The sequence below is a fragment of the Schistocerca gregaria genome, chromosome 3, assembly GCF_023897955.1.
Source record: "Schistocerca gregaria isolate iqSchGreg1 chromosome 3, iqSchGreg1.2, whole genome shotgun sequence".
In the NCBI taxonomy this organism is placed as follows: Eukaryota; Metazoa; Arthropoda; class Insecta; order Orthoptera; family Acrididae; genus Schistocerca; species Schistocerca gregaria.
Window position 1 is genome coordinate 785,328,717 of NC_064922.1, and position 25,140 is coordinate 785,353,856.

Below are 25,140 nucleotides of genomic sequence, written 5' to 3' on the forward strand. Positions count from 1 at the left end.
TCATAATTTCTTTATAAAAACTTGTAGAAATGGGAAAGTTGTTTTCATGAGCCCAATAGCTCTAGGGGAATCAAAAGTACTGCTTGTTATTGGCAAGTTGATTTTTGTTTCTGCACAAGAGATCTTTTGTCTGGTATAATGCCATGCTTGCTCGGCTTGTGTTCGCTCATTCATAGCCTAGTCAGTCAATGTTTGTGAAATATGTGAGTGTGTAATTTCGGGTGTGTAACAATACTGAACAAATTAGTGATTCGTTCACAGTTTTTATCTGGCAGAAACATGCAATATTCGCTTTGAGAGTGACTTTTACTGCGAAAACAGATTGGAAAACAGACTCGTTGATTACAACCCAATGGGCATTCCAGAGAGAATCCGATGTGCATGATGTTCCATGGAAAGTAACAATTTTATTGACTGTAAGGATGCTCAAGACAACTGTTGTACTAAACACTGACAGTGGAAATCCAGACAAATGCAGAGGTTATTGATAATGTTCAAAGATGATTGGGGAACTCTCCAAGGTAATCATTGGCCCTGATTTAGCAAGGAGACAGGCCTTTCATGTGGCACACATTTCAGAGAGCTGTGAAGAAATTGGCATTCTGACCATACAGAGAGCACATGATGCAAGCATCGTAAGAAACACATCACGAGAAAAGAATGAGTTACTGTCAATGGTTTTGGGTGTTTCTTATTCAACATCCAGACATTCTCTCCATAACTGAGTTTACAGATAAGGCATAGTTCCATTTGTCACGTTACATCAACACACAAAATAGCAGTACTGGGCTGGTGTAAAACCCAATATAAGCCACGAAATACCACTGCATGATGAAAAGGTTTGAGTAAGGTGCACAGTGTCAGCTCCCAGGAATGCTGCCCCATTTTCTTTGATACGGCAATCGACCATAGGCACTACAGTTTATATGGGCATCTTCAATACATTTGTGGAGCAGCTGGATGATGCTGAACTTACAGAAGGCTATTTCCAACAAGATGTAGCAATGTGACAAATGTGTTATGCTTCCATGCAACTTGTAACCAGTTTCTTTGATGACTGAGTAACCTAAAAAAAGATTGTGGACCCTGATCAGCTAGCCATGGATTTTTTTCTGGTGGGCGTACCTTAAGAGCTGAATGTACAAGAATAGACCAACAACAACTACAGAAACCTGTGAGGCCATTACACACGAAATAAGCAACATTAGTAAGGATACACTTCACAGAACATCATGGAATATGGTGTAAGAAGTACAGTTGTACATTAGTGCTGGTGGAGTGTGCTTCCAACATTTGCTGTGAGGACTTTGTATGTATGTATGTATGTATGTTTGTATGTATGTAATCTCCCGGTTGGGTGTTATCATCTCCAAAAATTGCAAATGTGTCCCTTTATGGGTTGTTATGACTCATTAAAGTAGTTCAGATTTATATGGATGAGATTTGCTACCTGGGCAGTAAAACAAATGATGATGGCTAAAGTAGAGAAGATATCAAATGGAGAATGACTATAGCAAGGGGGAAAAAATCTGAAAAAGAGAAATTTGTTAACAATGAAAATAAATTTAAGAGTTAGGAAGTCTTTTCTTAAAGTAGTTACGTGGAATGTGGCCTTGTAAGGAAGACAAAATTGGATGATACGCAGTTTAGGTAAGAAAAGAATAGAATCTTTTGGTTGTAGTGGTACAGAAGAATTCTGAAGATTAGATGAGTAGATCAAATAACTAATGAAGATGTACTGAATTAAACTGCGGTGAAAACAACTGATGACACAAACTAACTATTAGGGCATGCTGAGAGGCAGCACCTCCACATTTTTTATGTGAAAACTCAATGTTTGACTTTTTAATCTCTTATACTTTCCTGCAATTCCTTGTCACCTAATTAAGACTGAGTCTTCTGCCAGTCATCTACATCCTCCCAACCCAATACTTTGATGCCATAACTCGATCGCTTCATCACGTATTCCAGTCTCAGAGAACTCCTGATGAAGACATCGAGTTACGGCATCAAAATATCATTTTGAGAAGATGCAAATCACTAGTAGAACCCAAAGCCCAATAAGGTAACATGTTTGACTTTGTTGATGAAGCCACAACCTCACCTCTGCTTGCTATGCTTCATCATTATTAAAGTGAAGTTCTCCAAGGAGTTCTTTAAGTTTTGGAAACAGATGAATTGGATAGGGCCAAGTTGGGACTGAATGGAGGGCGAATGATGACAGAGAACCCAAGACATCATACTGTTGTAGCACTTGAGTTTGGTCCAGTACTGTCATGCTGAAGGAAGGGGTGCTCCATGTGTGGATGAACTCTTAAAATTCCTGCTTTCAGTTTTATAAAAGTTTAATATTACTTTGCAGAGTTTATGGTGTTGTCTTTAGGCATGAATTCCAAATGCAACACACTTTGAACATTCCAGAACACTGTGAAAATGACTTGGCCTTCTAATGGCATGGCCTTGAACTCTTTGGTGTTGGTGACTCTTAGTGATGAAACTCCATTAGCGCTCTCTTGTTTTCAGGGTCAAAATGGTGAACTTTGCTTTCTTTACCTGTCGGTATGTTGTTAAGGAACCCATCACCCTCGCATTCATGACACAAAAGAGGTTGTTGACAGATGTCCACTCTCCTCTGTTTCATGTCAGGAGTGAGCATTCGAGGCACCCACCATACACACAGTTTTCTGTACTGCAGTTCTGCAATGGTGACCTGTACACATTCTCAGGATGGGCCACACTTACCTGAGAGCAGTGTCTGTGTCATCTGATGATTTTCTCTGAGGAGTTCATCAACCAATTCCCATGAGTCTCGTTGGTTGCCATATGTGGTTGTCTACTCTGAGCTCTGCCACACACTCTTGAGTTTAGCACCACTGTTTCCTCCATACTAACATCAACATTGTTCACAACTTTCATTCTTCTATGGATTTCAATTGGAGGCACATATTGTATGGTCAGAAACTCAATTATAGCACACTGTTTCTCATGCGCTAATACAGTTACATTACACACTGCCATGTTACATGCTACAATTTAGAACCCTCTAGCAATGGAGGGTTGCAACTTTCATCAGCGAAGTGGGAAAGTCTACTAATATGCATAACATGTAATTCCTCAACCAATATTGAGAATAGAATAAAAAATTGGAAGCATTACTTTCCAGCATGTCCCCTATAAAATAAGGAACTGGTAGGTAAGACTCATCCCGAAGCATCAAGGAACAATCACTTTGATAACAGAAGGAAATGTGTGTCTGTGTGTGGGAGGAGGAGGGAGCAGGAATATGGGGAGGGGTTGGGGGAGGATAAAAATTGATGATGTAGGCCTAGACAGTTCATATGGAGATAGGTTGCAGTAGTTACACAGAGATGAAGAAGCTTGCGCAGAATTGACTGGAGTGAACAGCTGCATCAAAACCAGTCTTTGCACTGAAGACTACAACAACCACAACAACAACAACAACAACACAGTCCCTGAAGGAGGAAGATGAGTAGAAGAAAACTGTCCTATCAAACAGCATGCATTAACCTGCAATGAAGCACTACTTAACAACTGCTGATGTCCTCCAATTATTCTAGCCACTAACTCACTGGAGAAGGGAACATGACATGTAAAAATCACAGAAATACTCAGCGCATATGCTACAAGAGTGCTCTGCTTCACCAAATATTTTCATGGTTTTGTCAATACCTTACAGCCTCCTGAAGGTACATAAGGCTGAAGATAAGATAATGGGTCACTCAAGTAATACCATACGAAATATAATACAGCACAATTTGGTACTTCAGTGAGCAAGTGCAACCATCATATCTGGAACGTGCAGGACATTTTAATTAGAATTGGACTACAAAGACAACCAACAAGACAAGATTGTGGTTCCCTTAAGAACGACTTCCTTCCAATACTTTATCAGTGCTTTTCTTAAATTAGAAGAATTCTTAAAATTATTACTGTTAACGTCTTTTATGTGCTCCTGTGAGATTAACAAATTCGCTTTACCATGTAGAGATAACCTTAGCATTAGAAATCACACTGCTACAAGATTTCATGTCAATAAATTTAGTAACCATGCTGGACATGATATTGGAAGACAGCTGCATAGATGCCCGGAGAGAGCACTGGTGGCTGGAGCACTCCCGATGTTGCCGACCAGTGATGTAAATTTCTGTAGCAGGGAAATATAAGGCTGTCCAGTGAGAGATCTCTTTCTCATTTGCTGTCTTTCACCTCACCTCTTCCAGCAAGCTCCGACAGTCATGATAATCTAAGTATGCAGTAATTGCATTTATGAATGTCGTATTTTCACAACCACCAGGCTTAATACAACTTTGTTTGTACATTTATTAAACACACACACAATGAATAAATAGTGCTTGGGCATTACTCAAACTTAATCAGGAACTATCTCACATTAATTTCTATTTTGGCTCATATAAGCTCCTGCCAAGAAGAACAACAACAACTACTACTACCACTACTATCACTGTTTGATTGTGTGAACAGGCAGACAATTATAATTTGTTGTTGGAGAAGTTTAACTGTGCTCAATAAACATTTTTGGTCCTAAGTAATGGTTACAATAATAAGAGTAATCATATATTGAAGTTAAGCATCCTACAAGGCTTCTGTGAACACACAGAAATATGCACCAGCCTAGCACTGCTTCAGTAAAAGACATAAAATGGCACTAGACAGCAGGACAAAAGTCATCTCCACTGCCTCCTACTTCTGGGATTATATTGTCAAAGAAGAGGTACAGGTCAACATGGCAGAAGCCCTTATTAATAAATAGTCTGTGATTCAGTCCAGTGCAGCCTGCAGTCCTGTATTACCTAAAACAAACTGATTTTCTCATCACAGTGGCAGCACTGCAGCACTTACATCTCAGAAAAAGAGAGACAAGAGATATAAATGAGGTACTCAAATGACCAATGAAGTGATTTCCATATTGCTGCATCAAAAAAAATGGAGCTTACTTTTTTTACTTTTTGCTGCCCACAAATTTTTGTTGGCATTATCCAACCAACTATTTTCTTTGGCAAGCCCCTCTTCCACATTTGACATATGTACTTCCATGTCAATATGGTATCATGGGATACAATACCTCTTTCATTAACAATCTGTGTTCTCAGGCCATACCGTTTTATTTTTAACTTCACCAGATGCCACATAAAAATATTGGCACTAATACGAGTATTATACATATAATTTCATTTCTGTTTTAGTCTCCCATTATTCTTTTTAACCACTTTGATGACAGCAGGAGTTTATCATCAGTTATACACATATTTCATACCATTTATTAAAGTATTTGGTTTCTGGTAATCTGGACTGTATAGGTTAGCACTCTTTCACAATATGTGTAAGACATGGCTAGTGAATTCTAACCAAATCTTTAAGTTAATGCACTGTAATCACACTACACGAGCCACCACTGCAGTTTATGTACTATATAGATCTCTCTCTCTCTCTCTCTCTCTCTCTCTCTCTCTCTCTCTCTCTCTCGTGTGTGTGTGTGTGTGTGTGTGTGTGTGTGTGTGTGTGTGTGTGTGTGTGTGTGTGTGTGTGTTGGGATGGGGGAGAGGGGGGGAGCGAACGGCAAGGCATAGTAATGCTATTTGGCTTTCTGCCAAACTATAAAATTTGCTCATTCAATTGTTAGGAGGAATTTGCAGAATCTTCTGAAGTAGATATCAGTTTTAAATGTGGAAAAACCCAGAAATCAATCAAGTATTAGCTAAGAAACAATACATAAACCTTTTTTTAATGGAATACAAAGTGGTTCTTTTATAAGTGTTACTGGTATCTCTCATAAAAAGCTTTGTTGTTTTATTATTTTGAAGAAATCAGAGTTTTAAAATGAGAGTGACAGAACTGACAGAAGCTGACCCTACAACTGCCTACTCCCACTAAGGCTGTGGTTCCCAACCTGGAGATAATTACTCCCTGAGTGGTAAAATTAAATTTTCAGAGGGGTAAAAACTAAACAATTCGATTCTGTTTTAGTCACAAAACTAAATTATTTTCAAAAGATCAGTACTACTATCACAATTTTGTAAGACTCTATTACTGACTATAAGTCATCAATTATTACTTTTTCTCAAATAATAGCATTAATGCAGTGGAGGTTACACGTTCCTTACATAGTCCACCCACTACACACACACATGTTGTGCTATGTCCCATACATCGCTAATGATAGAAGTGAAACATATACTTAACAAATGCTAAATATCTCAAGAAAATGTCTTCACCAAGTTGTAGTTAGTACCTGCAGTAGTTCAGAAATTGATTCATTACTTGCTTTGAAACAGATAAATGAATTAACTGACAGCACAACACAGCAGTAACTTCATAAGAGCTACCTTAGTGCTGCACACAGTTTTATTATTATTATTATTATTATTATTATTATTAGAGTGGTTAGACACAAAGCATTAATAGCCTGAAGTTGTCCAATTTCTGCCAGTTCAGAATTAAGGAGTGCAGCAATGAAGTGATTTACGAACATTAAGTATAGTGGGAACTTGTTTTATTTATTTTAAATGGGGTTGCAGTGTGCACATCAAGCAAGTGGCAAAATGGAGAGGAGTAATGCATGTTTTGTACCAAGTGTGTACCCTCACTGTGGATAGTTAGCTTTCTTTTCTAAGAAGGAGTTGTGGGTAGCACTTGTTCCAAGAAAAGTTAGTTAGGTACTAAAGCTGATGATAATGCAGGGGAGGGCAACATATACATTTCACCTACTGAAATTACTGTAGTGTTTTAAAGTAAATGTGGTAGTCTTACAAACCTCAGAAACTCTTTCACTTCTTCATCTGTGGTTTTTCCTGGTAACTCTCCAAATAATATTTCAGCAGCCATTCTCTGAAGAGCGAATGTTGCAGCCTGCACACCTTCATGTCCGTCAAATACTCCATATAATGATGTTGAATCATCCACACGCCAGCGGAAACTACGGTCTTCAAATGGGTGTTCTTCTTGACGGTAGCCATCTTCTCTGTATATCTGGTTTGTTGAAAATCCAACACCTGAAATCATAAATATTTCTCAAATGTGAACCAGTTCCATTTTAAAGACATAGATGGAACAGCTGTACATTTAGTCATGAACACCAAACACATTATTTAACAAAATATTTTGTTAAAGACAGAAACAAAAATTAAATATTGTCTGCAAGATTAAAGTACTACTTATCATACAGAAAAGTCAGATTTATCATCATCTCAGTAATAACTAGTAGTGTTCAATTGTTTTATGTCCAACACACACTGCAACATTTCTTTTTTTATATATTTATATACACACCACTATTTGATTGTATATTGTACATTTACCGTGTACAGTCTAGATCTCAGCTTTCATGCCATTACCGAGTACAATGTTCTTAGATTACAAACAACATTTTGCTGTGTACTGTGCAGGATGACAGATGACAGATACTCAATAATGGCATGAAATAATATGTCATCCTGCATGTTGCACAACAAAATACGTTAATGATCTAAGATCAGTGTGAAGGCCAAAATCTAGATTGTACACAGGAAATATACAGCCAAATGGCAGTGTATTCCTTCAAAAATATTTTTAACTGTGGTTCAGCACTACTGAAAACTTTCTGACTGCAGAAGAGTCAACTTGACATTCTTGGAGCCCACTGTGAATCATGAGTATGCAGTCTGGTGTATGGCATAGTGTGGAAATGGACCAACTACGGGCAAAAGTCAAAGATTTGAATGTAAGATGAAGACCCACAGTCCAATATATTTTTATCCTGCTGTTTTTTAAGAACGCCACAACTGTGTTGGATACTTTTAGTGTTTTAACTTCATGAGCTGAGTTTGACAACCTGGTGATCAGAGTATTGTCTTCCAAAACGTGGTGTTGAGTTGAGTGTAGCACATAAAAACAGTTCAATGCTGAATAAAATGTTCTCGGGTTTCCAACCACGTCAATTGCTTAAAACTACACGAGCTTTCGGCCAAACAGTCCTTGGCTATTGTCAAGTGGTATGACTGCCAGTGGGCTGTTGGTGCGCCCTTACATATGCTAGCTGCCAGCTGTGACATCACAGGTGCCCATGACATTGCCATACATGGGCACGTTTTGAGTCGGCATACGATGTGCCCTCTTCAACCGCGCAATCGTTTGATCCCATGCAACGCTGAGCTGCAAGCCACTGTCTATATTCAGGGCGTTTGTGGAAATTTTTATTTCAATAGCTTCCTTTATTAAACTGTCCAAGAAGCTGTTAGTGCATATTTCTGGGAAATATCATAATAAGACCACTGATGAAGAGCAGGAAAAGAAACTTGCTTTGTTGCCATTCTGTGGCTCTGTGTTGGGCAAGATAAGCCACCTGTTGAAAAGACACAAGATCAAATAAGTCTAAAGGCCTCCAACGAACATCCATCAATTACTGAGATCAGTTAAAGACGCAGTAGGTCTCAGAACACCTGGAGTCTATGAAATACCTTGTGAGTGTGGCCAGAAGTACATCAGACAAACAGTGCGCACTGTGGATCAACGCAGAAAAGAACATGAGAGGTATTATTGCCTATGTTATCCAGAGAAATCTGCATTAGCTGAGCAAGCGTTAGAGAACGGTCACCAGATAAAATTTGATGCTACCTCTGCCATGGCTTGCACTAATGGCTTCTGAGACAGTTAAATAAAGGAAGCTATTGAAATAAAAATTACCGCAAACACCGTGAATAGAGAAGGTGGCTTGGAACTCAGCGCTGCATGGGATCCAGCGATCGCGCGGTTGAAGAGGGCACATCGAACACTGACTCAAAACATGCCCATATATGGCAATGTCACGGGCACCAGTGACGTCATAGCCGGCAGTTAGCGTATATAAGGGCGCACCAACAGCCCACTGGCAGTCATACCAGTTGACAATGGCCAAGGAGTGCTTGACCGATAGCTCGTGTAGTTTTAAGCAATTGACACTGTTGGAAACCCGAAAACAATTTATTCAATGTTATTGCTGCGAGACTCTGCATTTATACAGTTCAATGCTATCAGTTATTACTGTTAAAATATAAGAACTGCCATCTCAACTCTCTAAAATGGATAACATTAAATATATTAATATCTTGTACAGCAAGGAATAAGAGTTAATAGCCAATAATTATTGTAACTCTTAATAGTGTTCTTCTTACATGTAACACTCTCAATGCCACTGCTGTATCTAACAGACCAATTTTTGCTTGACTGACTGACTGACTTACTTACTTCAGCAATTCAAAATGGATGTAATATTTCTAGACAGTTGTAAAGTATCTTACGTGACTACAATAGCCATAGCATAAGGAAAGGTTTCTGGTACAATAACCTTAGAAGGTTGCTAAAGAGATACATCACCTTTTTAGCTTGTTCCTCATAAACTTACATATTAGGATGCTTCATTTAACTTATATATGCTGCATATCCAAACATGGTGACCATTTTTGTTACTATAACCATTTATACATCTACTTCTACATCCATACTCCGCATGCCACCTGACGGTGTGTGGAGGAGGGTACCTTGAGTACCTCTATCAGTTCTCTCTTCTATTCCAGTCTTGTATAGTTCGTGAAAAGAAGGACTGTTGGTATGCCTCAGTGTGGGCTCTAATCTCTCTCATTTTATCCTCATGGTCTCTTCAAGAGATATACATAGGAGGGAGCAATATACTGCTTGACTCCTCGGTGAAGTTATGTCCCAAACCTTCAACAAAAGGCCATACCGAGCTACTGAGCGTCTCTCCTGCAGAGTCTTCCACTGGAGTTTATCTATCATCTCCGTAACGCTTTTGCGATTACTAAATGATCCTGTAATGAAGCGCCATGCTCTCCGTTGGATCTTCTCCATCTCTTCTATCAACCCTATCTGGTACGGATCCCACACTGCTGAGCAGTATTCAAGCAGTGGGTGAACAAGTGTACTGTAACCTACTTCCTTTGTTTTCGGATTGCATTTCCTCAGGACTCTTCCAATGAATCTCAGTCTGACATCTGCTTTATCGACAATCAACTTTATATGATCTTCTTCTTCTGTAGTGGTCAATCCAAGGATTGGTTTGCAACAGCTACAATGGCAGCTTGTCTCCATTCTGTGCATCTTTCAGCTTTTCTCTTCATTTCATTATAGGTGTTACACCCCGCATCTTTCACGATTTGATCCATGTACCTCAGTCGTGGTCTTCCTCTTGGTCTTTTTCCCTCGACATATCCCTCTATGATTGTGTTCAGGAGTCCTTTATGTCTTAATAGATGGCCAGTAAATTGCACTCTTCTTTTAACAAAGAAATTCCAGAAGCTTCTCTTCTCACCTGATCTTTCCAGAACCACTTCGTTTGTGACTTTGTCGATACATTTTATTTTGAGCATGCGTCTATAGCACCACATTTCAAAAGAATTTAGCTTCTGGTCTTCCTCTTTCCCGAGAGTCCATGTTTTCCACCCATAGCATGCCACACTCCACTCATATGATTTCAAAAATCTTTTCCTGATTTCAAGGCTGATGCTCTTAAATGTTAAAATGTTTTTCTTCTTGTTAAAAGCAGCCTTTGCTTGAGCTATTCTACTTCTCACTTCTGCCTTGCTCCTTCCATCCCTGGTAATATTACTGCCCAGATAAGTAAATTTATCAACTTGTTCAAGCAGTTCATTGCCTACATGAACTTGGACTTTCACTTGATCTTCTTTGTCACATGCCATTACTTTTGTTTTTGCTTTATTAATCCTCATATTATATTCTTCACCCATAACCATTCTATTCAGTAGGACTACAAGATCTTCTTCATTTTCAGCCAGGACAGCTATATCATTGGCATATCTTATATCTATTTGTTGGTCATGAATTATTACTCCTGTCTGTGAATTTTCCCTTACTTCTTTCAGCGCCTCTTCAATGTATACGTTAAAGATAACAGGGGATAGCGAGCAACCTTGTCGGACAACTTTCCGTATCTGCACCTCTTCTTGTTTTGTCCATCCACGGATAACTGCTGTCTCGTTTTTGTACAGTTCCATACCATTTTTCTATCTTTATGGTCTATTCCTACTTTTTTTGAGTACCTCAAACATCTTATCCCATTTAACGTTATCAAAGGCTTTCTCTACATCTACGAAAGCTATGTATTTTTTCAGGTTCTCATCTAGTCGTTTCTCTATTATTAGTTTTAGAGCAAATATTGCTTCTCTGGTTCCTCTATCTTTCCGGACTCCCAACTGGTCTTCGGAGAATGTAGCTTCGACTTTTTGTTCTATGCATTTTAGGATAATTGAGGTTAATATTTTATAGGCATGAGTTACTAGGCTAAGCGTCCTATAATTTTCCTTCTTTGGAATGGGGATCATAATGTTTTTCTCGAAGTTTGTAGGAATTTTATCCTGCTTGTACATGTTGAAAACAAGACTATACAACTCCTGATTCAGTTTTGGTCCTCCAGATTTCAGAAGTTCGGCTGGGATATTGTCTATACCAGGCAATTTGTTGTTTTTCAATTTTTTCAGAGCTAGTTCAAACTCTTCCTTTAATATAGGTTCACCTATGTTGTGTGCATCTACTTCTGTTTCTTCTTCCAAGATGTTTTCAGACAGGTCTGGTCCGCTGTACAGTTTTCCTATATATTGTTTCCATCTTCTTGCAACTTCATCATCGTCATCCAACATATTGCCATTTTCATCCATCACAGCCCTACACTTGTTTCTTCTGTCTCCAAAGCAATGTCTCACACATTTATAGGCCTTGTCAATATTTCCCTTGCTCATGTTGTCCTCAACTGAAATACAGAGATCATCAAGGTATTTTTCTCTTGCTTGTTTTGCCTCTCTGTTGATTCTATTTTTCAGACTCTTGTATTTCTCTTGGTCTTCCTTCTCCACAGAATTTTTTAATTTCCTTCTTTCTTCCATCATATTTAGTAGGTCATTAGTGAACCAATCATTCCTTTTCTCTGGACTTTCTTTTCCTATTACTTCTTCTCCTGCTTCTAAAATACCAGTTTTTCTTTTTTCCCAGCTGCTTTGAATGTCATTGCATCCCTGTGTATTTGTTTTCTTGTCTGTTTCTAGTTGATAGTGCTTCAGTGTATTTTCGTTTTTCAGATTTGTCTAATCCCATTTACATGTACTTCATTTTTAAATGTTCTTGAATTTTAGTTCAGTCTTCATCATAACGAGTATGTGGTCAACTTTCCACATCACAGCCTGGATATGATCTGCTGTCCTTAACTTGGTTTTTAAATCTTTGCTTCACTAATATGAAGTCAATTTGATATCTGTTAATGTCACCAGGCATTTTCCAAGTATATCTTCTTCTCGGATGATGATTAAAGAAGGTATCTGTAATGCAAAGTTTATTTCTTTGGCAGAATTCTACAAGTTTATCCCCTCTTTCATTTCTTAATCCTAATCCAAAATTCCCTGCCACATCCTCTTCTTTACCTTCCCCAACAACGGCATTCATATCTCCCATGATGTCAAGGTTTTCAGCTCCTTTAATTCTGCCAATTACTTCTTCAAGATGGTCATACATCATGTCGATTTCATCATCCTCGTGCCTCGTAGTTGGCATGTGTACTTGGATTATGATTGTGTCTCATTCCATTTTAAATCACTCTTAATGCGTACTCCCAGATAATTTATGGAATTAACTGCTTCCAGTTGCTGACCTGCTATATTGTAGCTAAATGATAAAGGATCTTTCTTTCTACGTATTCGCAGCGCATTACACTTGTCTACATTGAGATTCAATTGCCATTCCCTGCACCATGCGTCAATTCACTGCAGATCCTCCTGCATTTCAGTACAATTTTCCATTGTTACAACCTTTCGGTATACCACAGCATCATCTGCAAAAAGCCTCATTGGACTTCCAATGTTATCCAAAACGTCATTTATGTGTATTGTGAATAGCAACGGTCCTACGCCACTCCCCTGCGGCACACCTGAAATCACTCTTTCATTTGTTCAGAGACCTATTATACCACATACTATATCTACTTGTAAGAGTACAAGTTGACAGCATGGATGACATGCAGTTATTTGGTGTTATTCTCAAGACAAAGCCTGCTGGACTTTAAAAATCACTCTAGATTATGCTAGAGATGCATTATTAGTATTATGAGTGAAGCCTTCATAGCCTTCATTGGATTGCTAGCGTTCCAAATCACAACACAAAGAACAAAGGGAAGACGTATTTTGCTCACAGGTTATCCACTATAATGGTTACTACAGAAAAACCAATACATCTTTTAACTAATAAGTATAATTTTTTGCACAATACACTGCAAATTCAGTATTTTACCTGAAAGTCGGCACACTGGTAAATCATCAGTCCAGCTACGAAAAGGCTCTGATCTTGGCAGTTCTTCTCTTGTTGGCATAATGGTTTTACTTAAGCAACACAGAATTCTGTAACACAAAGAAACCACATACTTCATTTTTTAATATTTTTAACCTCAAATAAAAATGATGAATACACAAAGTATGTCCACTGAACTCTAAAACAGCAAACCATCAGACAAAAAGAGCACCACAATGATATCAACACGTTTCAGATGACTATTCTATTGCCTGGTTATCTTCTTAATGAACAAGACCCTGATGTGTAAATGAAGGTTTCCACACAAATTTTCTTACCACTTCATTTCACAGGATGTTTACAATGTTTCATAAAACAGATACTCTCCTTCCATCTTCTGATGAAGTGCCAATGTCTTACAGTCTGACTCCTTAGTTAGTAATGGGTGGTAGTTGATTTTTAAATCCCCCAAATGGCCACTCACAACAATTTAGCCATCACTTGACCATGTGCTTATACAGCTGGTAGCTCATGGCCCACTACTGCTCCAGAAAGGCAGCATGTTGCACCCATCTCATTGTTTACAATGTAGGTTGCGAAGATGCACCGACGGAAAAACTCCCCTCATAATTCATGAGATCTGTTGTCTCACATATTTCATTGCCACCTCAATAACACTGTCCCAGTATCCACATGCTGGACAGGTAACAGACATCTTTTCAAACTACAACCACTTGCTGGACAGTTGACAAGACATCTTTTCAAAATCTAATATGTGCTACTCCATTATGCTGTGCTCAATCAGGGCAAACTTACCTCCCTGGGTAAGTCTTACAGTATGCATATGTTCAATGCAACATAAGGAGGTACAGCACTATATCTGTCCAATGTCCAAACTCTACCAGTTTCCAAAACCTCACCAGTCCTTTTTCTTCGCCCCTCTTCCTCCCCCTTCAACCCTTCTGCCAGAAGAAGGAGCAAATGGTTTCAAAAGCTTGCACTTGTAATACCTTTCATGTGTTTGTTCTCCTGCCACTGCTTGGTGAATAAATTTTTAATCTATCCAGTTACATTATATGTTCAGTGTAAGAATTGCTCCATTCAAAGGGAATGTGATAGACCCTAGGTGTACCAACCCCAAAGTTGTCTTCCACACAGCCCAAAAGATTTCTTATATTTGCATGTCAGAAGAGAGGTTGAGTCCTTTCTTGTTTAAACCTTTGCCAGTTCTTTGTCGAGGCTGTGCCAGTCTTTTTCTTCACTCTTGTCTCCACATCTCAGTGCCCTCAACAACATTGTGATGTCATCCCTTCCTATACCGAATGGAAGCAGAGGTTTTAATCAGCTGTACTGGCTCCATCACATATAATCCTGGCCCCCTGCATCACCACTGTCAAGACTGTGCTTACCAAGCACATACTTCTTTCATGATAGGAACAGCTATGAGCAAGTTGATGGAATCCCAACAGGTTCATTTTTATAACAACTTCTATATGGAGCTATTTGAAGAAATCACTTTAAATACACTGAAATATCTATCACAGTATGTCTACAGATATAACAATGACACACTTGTGGTGCGGCAGCATCGGAGGTCTTTCTCGAGAAATTCCTCAACCACTTTAATAATATCCATAAAAACATCAGATTCATTGTGAAGGCTGATGAGAACAGTTGTCTCGTGTTTGTGAAGGTCCATGTGCAGAAGAAACCCGATGGCCTTCTGGGCAATGGATATGTACAAAACCCATTCACACAGATCTGTAACAAGCTACCATCATACACTAAAGTGAGTTTTGTGAGTGTTGATGCTGATGCACAGGTTGAATGAAGACTATATATGACGACGAGAACCTACTTGCTGAGCTTGAACATGTGGAAAAGACCTTTCCTTCCGACAGTTACAATAAGGAAGATATTATAAGACATAGAGACAAAAACTAAGAAACACACCATTCCTATCATTTGCCGGTGAAGCCTCCAAAAGAAACGGTAAAACTCTAAACATAACATGAATCAGGCCCATCTTCTAAACAAGTGCAAAAATAAGAAATTCTTCAAGGAGCACACAAGATAATCTTGGGCTTTATACATCTGGGGCCTACCACAGTCCATGGTCTGTGGCAAGTCTTATTTTGGTCAGACACAATGTTGGGTCTCCATATGTCACACTGAACATATACACAACGTAAAACTCAGTCTGAAAAGGAAATAAGCGTGATAACAAATCTTGTGATTGGTGATAAGGGTTTCACCATCAGTAATAACTGACAACTAGCATTGGAAGCATTAATACAGGGGCAACATGTTGCCTTTAATGGGGCAGTAATGGACACAGAGCTGCCAGCAATGTAAACAATTGCCACTTGATGGTTTAATTGTTGTGGAGCAATCACAGTGGAGATTTAAAGGTCAACCATTGCCAGTTACTATATAATGAAACAGATTGTGAGACACTGGTACTTCATCCAAAGATGGAAGGAGAGTACACACATGCCTTCCAAAACATCATGGACTCACTGCAAACTGACCTGGAAAGATACTTCAGAAGATTTTATTGCAACACGAGCATGTCATCTCACATTTAGCTTATGTCACATATTATGATCATAAAATGTGATTAAAAACTAGTTATCACGTGTCACCAATTGCAACTGAGACTGTTATAATAAATATTTTAAAAACCATACCATTTGTTCTTGATAAAGAGGATCAATTACTCCGAAGGGTCACAGATTTTTTTTCTCTGAACCAAGAAGAAAACAATTTAATGGATACAAAGGGTTTGTCAGTTGTGTTACAGAATGTTTTATAAAGATGGAGAACCTCAGTGTAACAATGATTAAGATAAAGTATTTACTGAAATATAACATAAAATACTGAATATAGGTCCTCTCCAGTTGCATAACATATTTATCTCTCAAAGCATTTTCTGACAGTCTTTAGAATTTCTGCTTTGAAGTTAACTACAGAATTACTAAACAGTTAAGTATCATAGGTGCAAATGGAAAGGCTAAATAGATGTTCTAGCTAGGAACATAAGAAAACACACAGCCATGAAAAAGAAATAATTTACTGACTGCACAGTGACATCAACAATGAAAGTAAATTACACATCTCAAACACTTTTAACAACTGAGGGCCCAGAGGTCCTTACATGCTCTTATAAAGACACTATCCATATCAGGAGTCACGGGTGTAATGCTGTGCGCACATGGCAGACCTGGTGATGGTGGTCAGTGACCTGGCTGCCCCTAGCAGCTGCACGCACTAAACTTGCCTTAGTGGTCCAACCTATGTACAGTGTGGGTGGTAGGTATGGACAAATTTGAGAAGGATGAGAGCAACACCATTGTCTGCTAACACCAGGATGGCCAGTGGACAGGACCTTACACGAAGGGGCCGGAGCCATCCAGATGTCAGAGCCCACAACAAGGGGGCACCAACACGGGCAGCAATGACGGCGGACCCAAGAGGAGAGGCTCTGGTGATGGAGATCCAGCTTCCACACCCTCTGACAGTAGCACTTGCTCAGTGCAATGGAAGGCACTGACACTGCCACAGGAAGCAAACTCGCTGTCAGTGCCAACAAAGGCCTGACTGCTGGGGTAGGCAGGCACGACCAGGCATGCTTGAGCCCTGGAGTACCCAAGGTAACGAAGAATGAGGTGTCAATCTCACAGCCCAAGAAGGGGCCCTACACCCATCCTGGGACAGAACTGGTTCTGATGGCATGCCAAGAGTTGATCTTCACTGTGAACTGTGAAGACTTCGCAACTGTGCTGGCTGTGGACAATGGCTGGAATTCAATGAGGGCACTATCCAAATGCCCTGCACCAGATTATGTTACAGTGCAAGAACACACAAATGTCAAAAAAATCAGCACCCGTGTTTTAGGTGGGAACAAAAGGAAACAAATGGTCATGAAAGAGAGACAGTTTATTGGGTCACAGAGTGACATCAACGATGAAAGTAATTTATACATCTCAAACATATTTACCAACTAAGGACCATGAGACCCATGCATGCCTTTACAAAGACACCATCCACATCAAAGGTCATTGGTGTAGTGTTGTATGTGCATGGCAGACGTGGTGATGGAGGTGTGTGTGTGTGTGTGTGTGTGTGTGTGTGTGTGTGTGTGTGTGTGTGTGTGTGTGTAAAGAATTGCCCTAGCATTCATCTCAACTGATTTGGGAAACCTAAAAACAGATGTGTATTTGAACACTACCCTCCAAATATGAGTTTTAACTACTGTGTCACCTCATTCACTGGAGTGAAAAAGTCTGTTGGCTGCTAGCACAATGGAAAGGTGTCTTTGTAAGGGCATGCATGGGTCTCATGGTCCTTAGTCGGTAAATGTGTTTGAGACGTGTAAATTACTTTCATCGTTGATGTCACTCTGTGACCCAATAAACTGTCTCTCTTTCATGACCATTTGTTTTCTTTTGTTCCTACATAAAACATCTACTTACTCCTTACATTTGCACCTATAATATTTAAGTATTTAGTAATTCTACCTTTATCACGACTGGCCTAAGATGAGAGAACCATTTTAGTTCATCAAACAGCTGTGTAGCGTGGCTTTCTGTAAATAAAAGCTTTCATGTAAACATTATTTTTCCTCCTTGTAATTGCTACTGTTAAGAAGAGATGTAATATGAAACTAGAATTTAATGTATACCATGTCTACTTTTTCAACAAAAATGTATCCCATGATTATGTCACTGTCAATCCCTCAGTAGCACCAAAGCAAAGGAAAAAAGATAAAAATGTTGTTCTTCATTCTGAATTTTGAGCAACAGTAGAGCCTTCATCAACAAGAAGTTAGGCAGCTAGATTACTGTTCCTCGATATTGAAAACTCGATGCTCAGCACAATTACATGAAATAATCATATGTGAGAATGATTAAACAGTCATATCTGAGAGTAATTAACATTCTCGAAAGGATAATTTAATATTCATATATGCATGGAAACTCTCTCTCTCTCTCTCTCTCTCTCTCTCTCCCTCCCCCCCCCCCCCCCACCCCCACCCCAGCTCCAGCTCAATTTTAAAATTAAGTAGCTACAATTTCAATTGAAGCTTACAGACATAATTTAAGTCCAAAAAACAATACCACAGACATATGTGGCTCGCTGTTTACTGGTAAAAGTATAGCCAGCCATTGAGTAGTGTATCACAATCTCTTCTCTCACACTGACAGAAAGTATTACATCATGAATATCTTGATAGAATGCTATTAAGCTAATACTCCAGTCTTTCCATGTCTGTTGGACATGTTGATTAAGATTTCACCCTAATGTGAGTTTATTTTCAGCATAGAAAATTAATCATCCCTACAGTTGCTCAATGGTATGAATACTTCACGGCTACTGGATGCACTTAACATTATTGACCATTATAAGGTAGAGTTCACAACACAGTAGGCCCAGAGAACATGAATGTGCAGCTAATCACCACCTTCCAAACTTTGAGAAAGGTCAAATCACAGTATGAGGTACATGGGGTTGTCATATCGACTGACCACACAAACAGTTCATTGCAGTACAATGACTACTGAACAAATGGTGGTGATAAGAAGAATAGGCAAAGGTTCTTCCAGAAGGAGTTGATAAGAAGAATAGGCAAAGGTTCTTCCATAAGGAGTACACCACGAGAAGAAGGTAGAATCATATGACTGGCTCTCATGAACAGGTGGATGTAAACAGCTAAAACCCAAGAAAAAGTTACAGGCAAATCACCACACACCCTTGAGAACAAATACTTGAAAGTTGGGCTGAGATCTCAAGTTCCCATGAATCGTCGACCATTTGTACACTATCACAGGCAACAGAAATTTGCACAGTGTAGAGCTGGAGACAACAAGGTCATTGTGAGATTCTGTGGTACTTAGCAACGAGTCTCACTTCTGTTTGTGGTGGTCAGATTGCTACTAATATGACCATGGCAATGTGGCTAAAAGGTCACAGGAAGTAGCATTTCTTGGGACCCATACCTCTCCAAATCTGGGAACCATGGTCTAGGGAGCTATTGGACTTGACAACTCAGAACTGATTTGGTAATTGTTGAAAGAAAGCTGAATGTTCATCAGTATGTGGCAAGAATGGTACACCTGTTGTCATACACTTTATGAGCAAGGTACCAAATGGCACAGCCCAGATGGATAATGCGAGACCCTGCCCTGCTGTTCATATCATAAATGCCTGGAGGAACGTATAGGTCCTTGACAGGCCTGTCCAGTCCCCTGATCTGTCACCCTTACAGCATATGTGACAGAAAGGCATACACCTACATACCAGCCTCCAGCAGGCAATCTTCAGGAACTGATAACTGGAGGCTGTTTGCTTTCATATCACAACGAATAGTAGAGTTAGTTTGGAGGGTCTTACTTCAGTGTGAAAATCATCATTTACTACAGCATGCCTCCCATTTCACATCAATGCATAGAATTTCATTTGAAAAAATTCATTTGCAGGTGTTATGAGGTCTTCCTCTACTTCTATATCCATCCATTGGTTTCCACAACAGTGCTGACTTGGGTACTCTTCCATTCTTTATGCAGAGATGATGTCCAGCAAACTTTATTCTTCTTTCAGCAATGTTTTTATATAGACTGTGTAGACCATTTCTTTCAGCACTTCATCATCTGAAATGGTCATGATAGTCAATCTTCAAAATTCTCACCATGCATCACTGGTGACAAACATTGAGCTCATGTGCTGATTTTGCCGACATTTTCCAGGTACACATGCATATATAGCTGTCTGTAGGGTGATAAAGGAGTACGACCAAAGCTTTGTGTACACTATACAATTGATATGTTGGTATAAAAATACCTATTAATAAGTGTATGCTCTCTATAAGGTGGTCCCAAGAAATCTATTAGCACAAAGTACTGTATACAAGTGAGAAATAGATCTGGAGGTCTGGAACAGTCCCGGCTGGTGGGTCACAGTTTGTCTACCATATGCAGTCCAGATATGCTTTATAGAATTCAGATACTGAGACCCAGTTTGCCAGTACTGCAGCACCTGCAAGAAATTGATCCATCCCATCATCTCAATGTGGATGGACATTATCACCCAGCAAAATGTATTCTGGATCACTTGCAGCTTTGAAGTCACATATTTGGTTGTAGTAACACCCATCTCGAAACTTTTCTTCACCAGGGACCCATCACCAACAAACCAGACAATTTCCACTGTGTTCATGTGTCTGATGATTCCAACTTTGGTTGCCATGGTTCTGATGCTACAATGCTGTTCCAAATCTAGACTGTTGTAAAATAAGGATACAAAGCCTCCTGCACACTTTAAGCAACAATGTCCCAAAGCATATCATACTGGTGAGTTACAGTTGTCAGTTGTCTTGAGTAACTATACTTTGTCCTTACACTGTGAATTCAGTGATGCACTTCTGTTTCAGGCAAATCCGAATGAGTTTGGGAATACATAAACTTAGAACTATGAGTTTTAAGTGTAGGGCAATGTTAACATGCTCCAGATTGGTGTGACAAAGTTCTAATGTTTTCAGCATGGAACACGGAGACCATCAAGCAAAAATTTCATTTGTCTCCTTAGAATTCTGACATGTAAGAACAGGGAATCACAAACAATGTATAAGGGGCATTCAAAAAGAAACGAGCTGGAGGCATAATTACAGAAACGAGTACCTATATGTTGGAGGTATTGACCCTGGCTCTTGAGACACTTGTCCCACTGAGACACAAGGCAGTGAATGGCTATCTCATAAAATTCCCAGGGCTGCGATGTTAACCAGTTCCGAACTTACAGCTGTATGTCGCTATCCACATGAGTGCAGGAAAGGTTATGCTGACCTTCTTTGAGCAAGATGGCCCCCCTTCTGATTCACTTCCTGCAGCACAGAACAACAGTGAATGCCCAGCATTACTCACAAAACCACCCTTCACCACGCGAGCAAATCAAAATGACCAGGAAATCTCACCTATGGGATCATTCTGCTCCATGACAATGCAAAGCCTCATACGGCCAACACAGTCATGGCCCTCCTGCAGAAATTCAAATGGGAGGTTCTAGGCCACCCTTCACCCAGTCTGGACCTCTCTCCCTGTGATTACGCCATTTTTGAAGGCTCTGAGGGGCAAATGAATCACCTCGGATGACGACATCCAGCTGTATGTGTGTAACTGGTTAACACTGCAGACCCAGGAATTTTATGAGACAGCCATTAAACTACCTTGTGTCACAAGTGTATCAACAGCCAGGGTCAATATTTCTAACACACAGGTACTCGTTTCTTTTTAAACACCCCTTATATCTAGGGAGGGATCAAAAGTTAGTGTGAACTTTGCACAGCTGCAGGTGTTCTGACCATCAGTATTAGTACCAAATATTTTGTCAGCACCTTTTTTGTTGCATATGTAATCTTACATACAGCAAAGTGACATTTCTATGCAACACAAGTATCATATAAAGCCAGTACATAATATGTGCTTTGAGGATCAAAGTAACAAACAAACCCCATTTTTTGTGTTAGCAGTTGACATACAACAAACACAACTTCTGAATTGGGCATTGAAACTGGTGCTTCATGTAACACATGCCCCAAGTCAGTAGAATTCAAATGATGCTTAAGGGTATAAATCAGTGTGGTGTCACACTGTAGGCAAATAATGCCCCCAGTTCATTTGCTGTAAACAATACACATAAATCTTCAGAAGTACTGAAGAAGCTTTATGGACAAATAGGCAGAAATAGAGGATGAAAATTAAATTTGCCATATGATCTTGAGTTCAGGATATAGACACACTGTAAAACTGGGAATGAGAATAATAATAATAATAACAATAATAAACAAATAAATAAATCTTTATTAGTGGGGACATTTCTCATTTGATGAAGAATGATGTACAGAAATTGTTGCAAGTACAACAGTCTCAAAAGTTGTAGGTTCCTTCCTTTGAAAAAAGTGAAAATGTTACATAGCAGCAGGAATGTATATTAATTTTCCCTTTGAATACCTCATTTATGAAACAAAGGATTAGTAGAAAACAAAGAGTCAAACTTAATAGACTGGAATATTTTATGTTCTGTTATTCTGAGTTTATTTTCACAATTGTTTTGTGCAGGAGGTCCAGCAGGTGAAGTGAAAATGTTACATAGCAGCAGGAATGTATATTAATTTTCCCTTTGAATACCTCATTTATGAAACAAAGGATTAGTAGAAAACAAAGAGTCAAACTTAATAGACTGGAATATTTTATGTTCTGTTATTCTGAGTTTATTTTCACAATTGTTTTGTGCAGAAGGTTCAGCAGGTCCTTTTCTGCTTTATATTGTGGAGCTATCATCCCATCATGTAAGGAAGTGGAACTAACACTATAATATTTTTATTCTTCCTATATAATTCAAAATCACACAATACCAACAAAATAATTTTCATGTTAGCCTCTATTAGGACAACACTTCACAGGTCCTATTTGGCTTTCTCTGTAGAAAATCATTAAAAGCTAACAGGATATTAACACTATCCAACATATACCTATACAAACTCCTATGATGGACAAACTTCAAGTATGCTACCTACAAATCAAGATAAGACACAACACAATCATGACACAAAGAAATGGAACCTCTTCATTGTGCCCATACGCAACACCATGGAATACAAATCAAAGCCATCATATGCAGAACCAAAAGCCCTGCAAAAACTCTCTTCATATTTGAGAGAGAGAGACAATAAAAATATTTTCAAAAACTATCCCAAAATCTTTTTGATAGAAAATTGTTACAATAGTGTAAACAATTTTATGTACCTACAGTTTAAGACAAATTGCAACACAATTACTGAATCAAAAAGAAATTGAAGACTCCAAGTAAAAACCGGGGCAAGTCCATTCAATTAGGAAATGAATTATGAATTGTAACACATTCTGATAGCCAGCTGTTGGTACTACAAGGCAGTTAATAAGACTGTCAAATGATGTGGCAAGTCACTTTTAATGCCAACAGAAAATTTCAAGTAGTATTAAAAAGTTTTAATGTAAATCTTTCACAAAATATCTCCGAAAGAGAAAAGAAATTACAAATAAAATTAAAATAATTAGTACGGAAGGCCAGGTCCACAAACTAAAAGCCTTTACGTTTTATTCAAGGAAGCAAAAAAGTAGGTAAGAAAGTAAAAAGATAGTAGAAAATGAAGCAGTATGGATAAATTATCAGAAAACCCTACCCCTGTAAAATACCAGCACTAATGATATTTATTACAAGTGTCAATTATCATTTTACAGTTTCAAAATTCATCAAACATCCCCACCCCCTCCAGATTACTGCTTGCATTCCATGTGATGTTGCATTCCGGCCCGAGATGCTGGAGTTGGCAGTTTTGTGTGTGTGTGTGTGTGTGTGTGTGTGTGTGTGTGTGTGTGTGTGTGTGTGTGTGTGTAAGGCTGTGGCTGAAAGCTACATGCGAGTCTCTTTTTAATCATGCCTGTCTGCAACTTGACGTGTCTTTTTTACAATAAGTAGTTATCTATCTTTTCCTCCATTGTTATATTCAGCAGTGGTGTAATATTTTTACACTTACACTGGAAGGGAAGAAAGGAATGAATGGATCTTTATTCCTTTATTTCTTTTTTAAATCTGCGAGTCAAGCTCAGGATCAGATAGCATGAAAATCGTATTTCTAATTTGAGGACACCCTTACATGTAAAGTGGTAAACACTTTGGTTTGATAAAAAGAAGACTACTGCAGAGTTACCAAAAGACTAAGTAAATGCTTTTCCAACCACAGGATAGAATCCAAGGCCTTACCAAATCATTGCTGTTCAACAGGGAATTATACAAAATTGAATGACCTTTTTAAAAACAGCCAAAATGTTCTTTCAGTATACAAAGACTCACAGAAGCTCTGGTTGTGAAGACAAATACAGGATTACTTACAATGGATCCTGGATGCAAGTAGATTTGGAAAGTTTTGGTGGTTTACAACTAGACATCAAGTCTGAGTGTCAACTGCAACAACATGATGAATTCTTATCGCCTCATTGGGCATATACTGGTAACCACCAACAGTACCCGCATTTCAACAGCTGCCATCCCTCGCACATCACAAAATCCCTCCAATACAGCCTAGCGAACAGTGTACGGTATATATGCAGTGATGAGAACTCCCTTGCCCAGGCCTTCACACACAGGCAATACCCCCAAACCTAGTCCTGTGCTATATCCTCACACACCCCCAACCTTCCCACCACCGCCAAGAATCAGAAACAAAGGAGTGATCCCTTGTCACCCAGTATCACCCTGGACTGGTAAAACTGCAACATATTCTTCGCCAGAGCTTTGATTGCTTCTCATCCTACCCTGAAATGATGGACGTTCTACTCAAGATCCTTCTCAACTCTTCTAAAGTGGTGTTCTGCTGCCCACCCAACATCCTAATCCATCCCTATGACACATCCTCTCCCAGACTCTTGCCACATGGGTACGAGGTGTAAGATCTGCCCAATTCACCCACTCAGCACCTTCTACACCAGTCCTGTCACAGGCTTATCGCACTCACTTGTTAAAGCAGCTACTGAGAACACTGCAAACTATGACACCAACCAGCTGTCCAGCAGTATGACCGGCCACTTACTTCCAAATTGTTGCCAAGAACAAAACTGATGACCTGGTAATGCTAGATGCAGCTGAGCACAACATGCTCAGTTTCAATGGCTGCTTTAAAACCAGACCATCTGGATCTTTCCCTCCACCACCAGTTTCTCTCAACTGTGTAGATGGAAGTTATTTTCACAACACATTCTCCACTTTTGTAATTGTTCTGGCCTAATCTCATGTAATCTACTGTTCCTG

At 39.2% G+C, this 25,140-nt stretch overlaps 1 protein-coding gene across 1 annotated transcript in view; it reads right to left on the minus strand.

Moving 5' to 3' along the window:
• LOC126354227 (TGF-beta-activated kinase 1 and MAP3K7-binding protein 1-like) overlaps positions 1–25,140 on the minus strand; it is a 67,157-nt gene that overhangs the window by 37,967 nt on the left and 4,050 nt on the right. Inside the window, exons 2-3 of the mRNA XM_050003714.1 lie at positions 13,303–13,409; positions 6,794–7,031 (exon numbers count right to left, since the gene is read on the minus strand). Coding sequence (XP_049859671.1) covers positions 6,794–7,031; positions 13,303–13,381 — 317 coding nt within the window. The 5' untranslated portion in view covers positions 13,382–13,409. The remainder of the gene's footprint in view (positions 1–6,793; positions 7,032–13,302; positions 13,410–25,140) is intronic.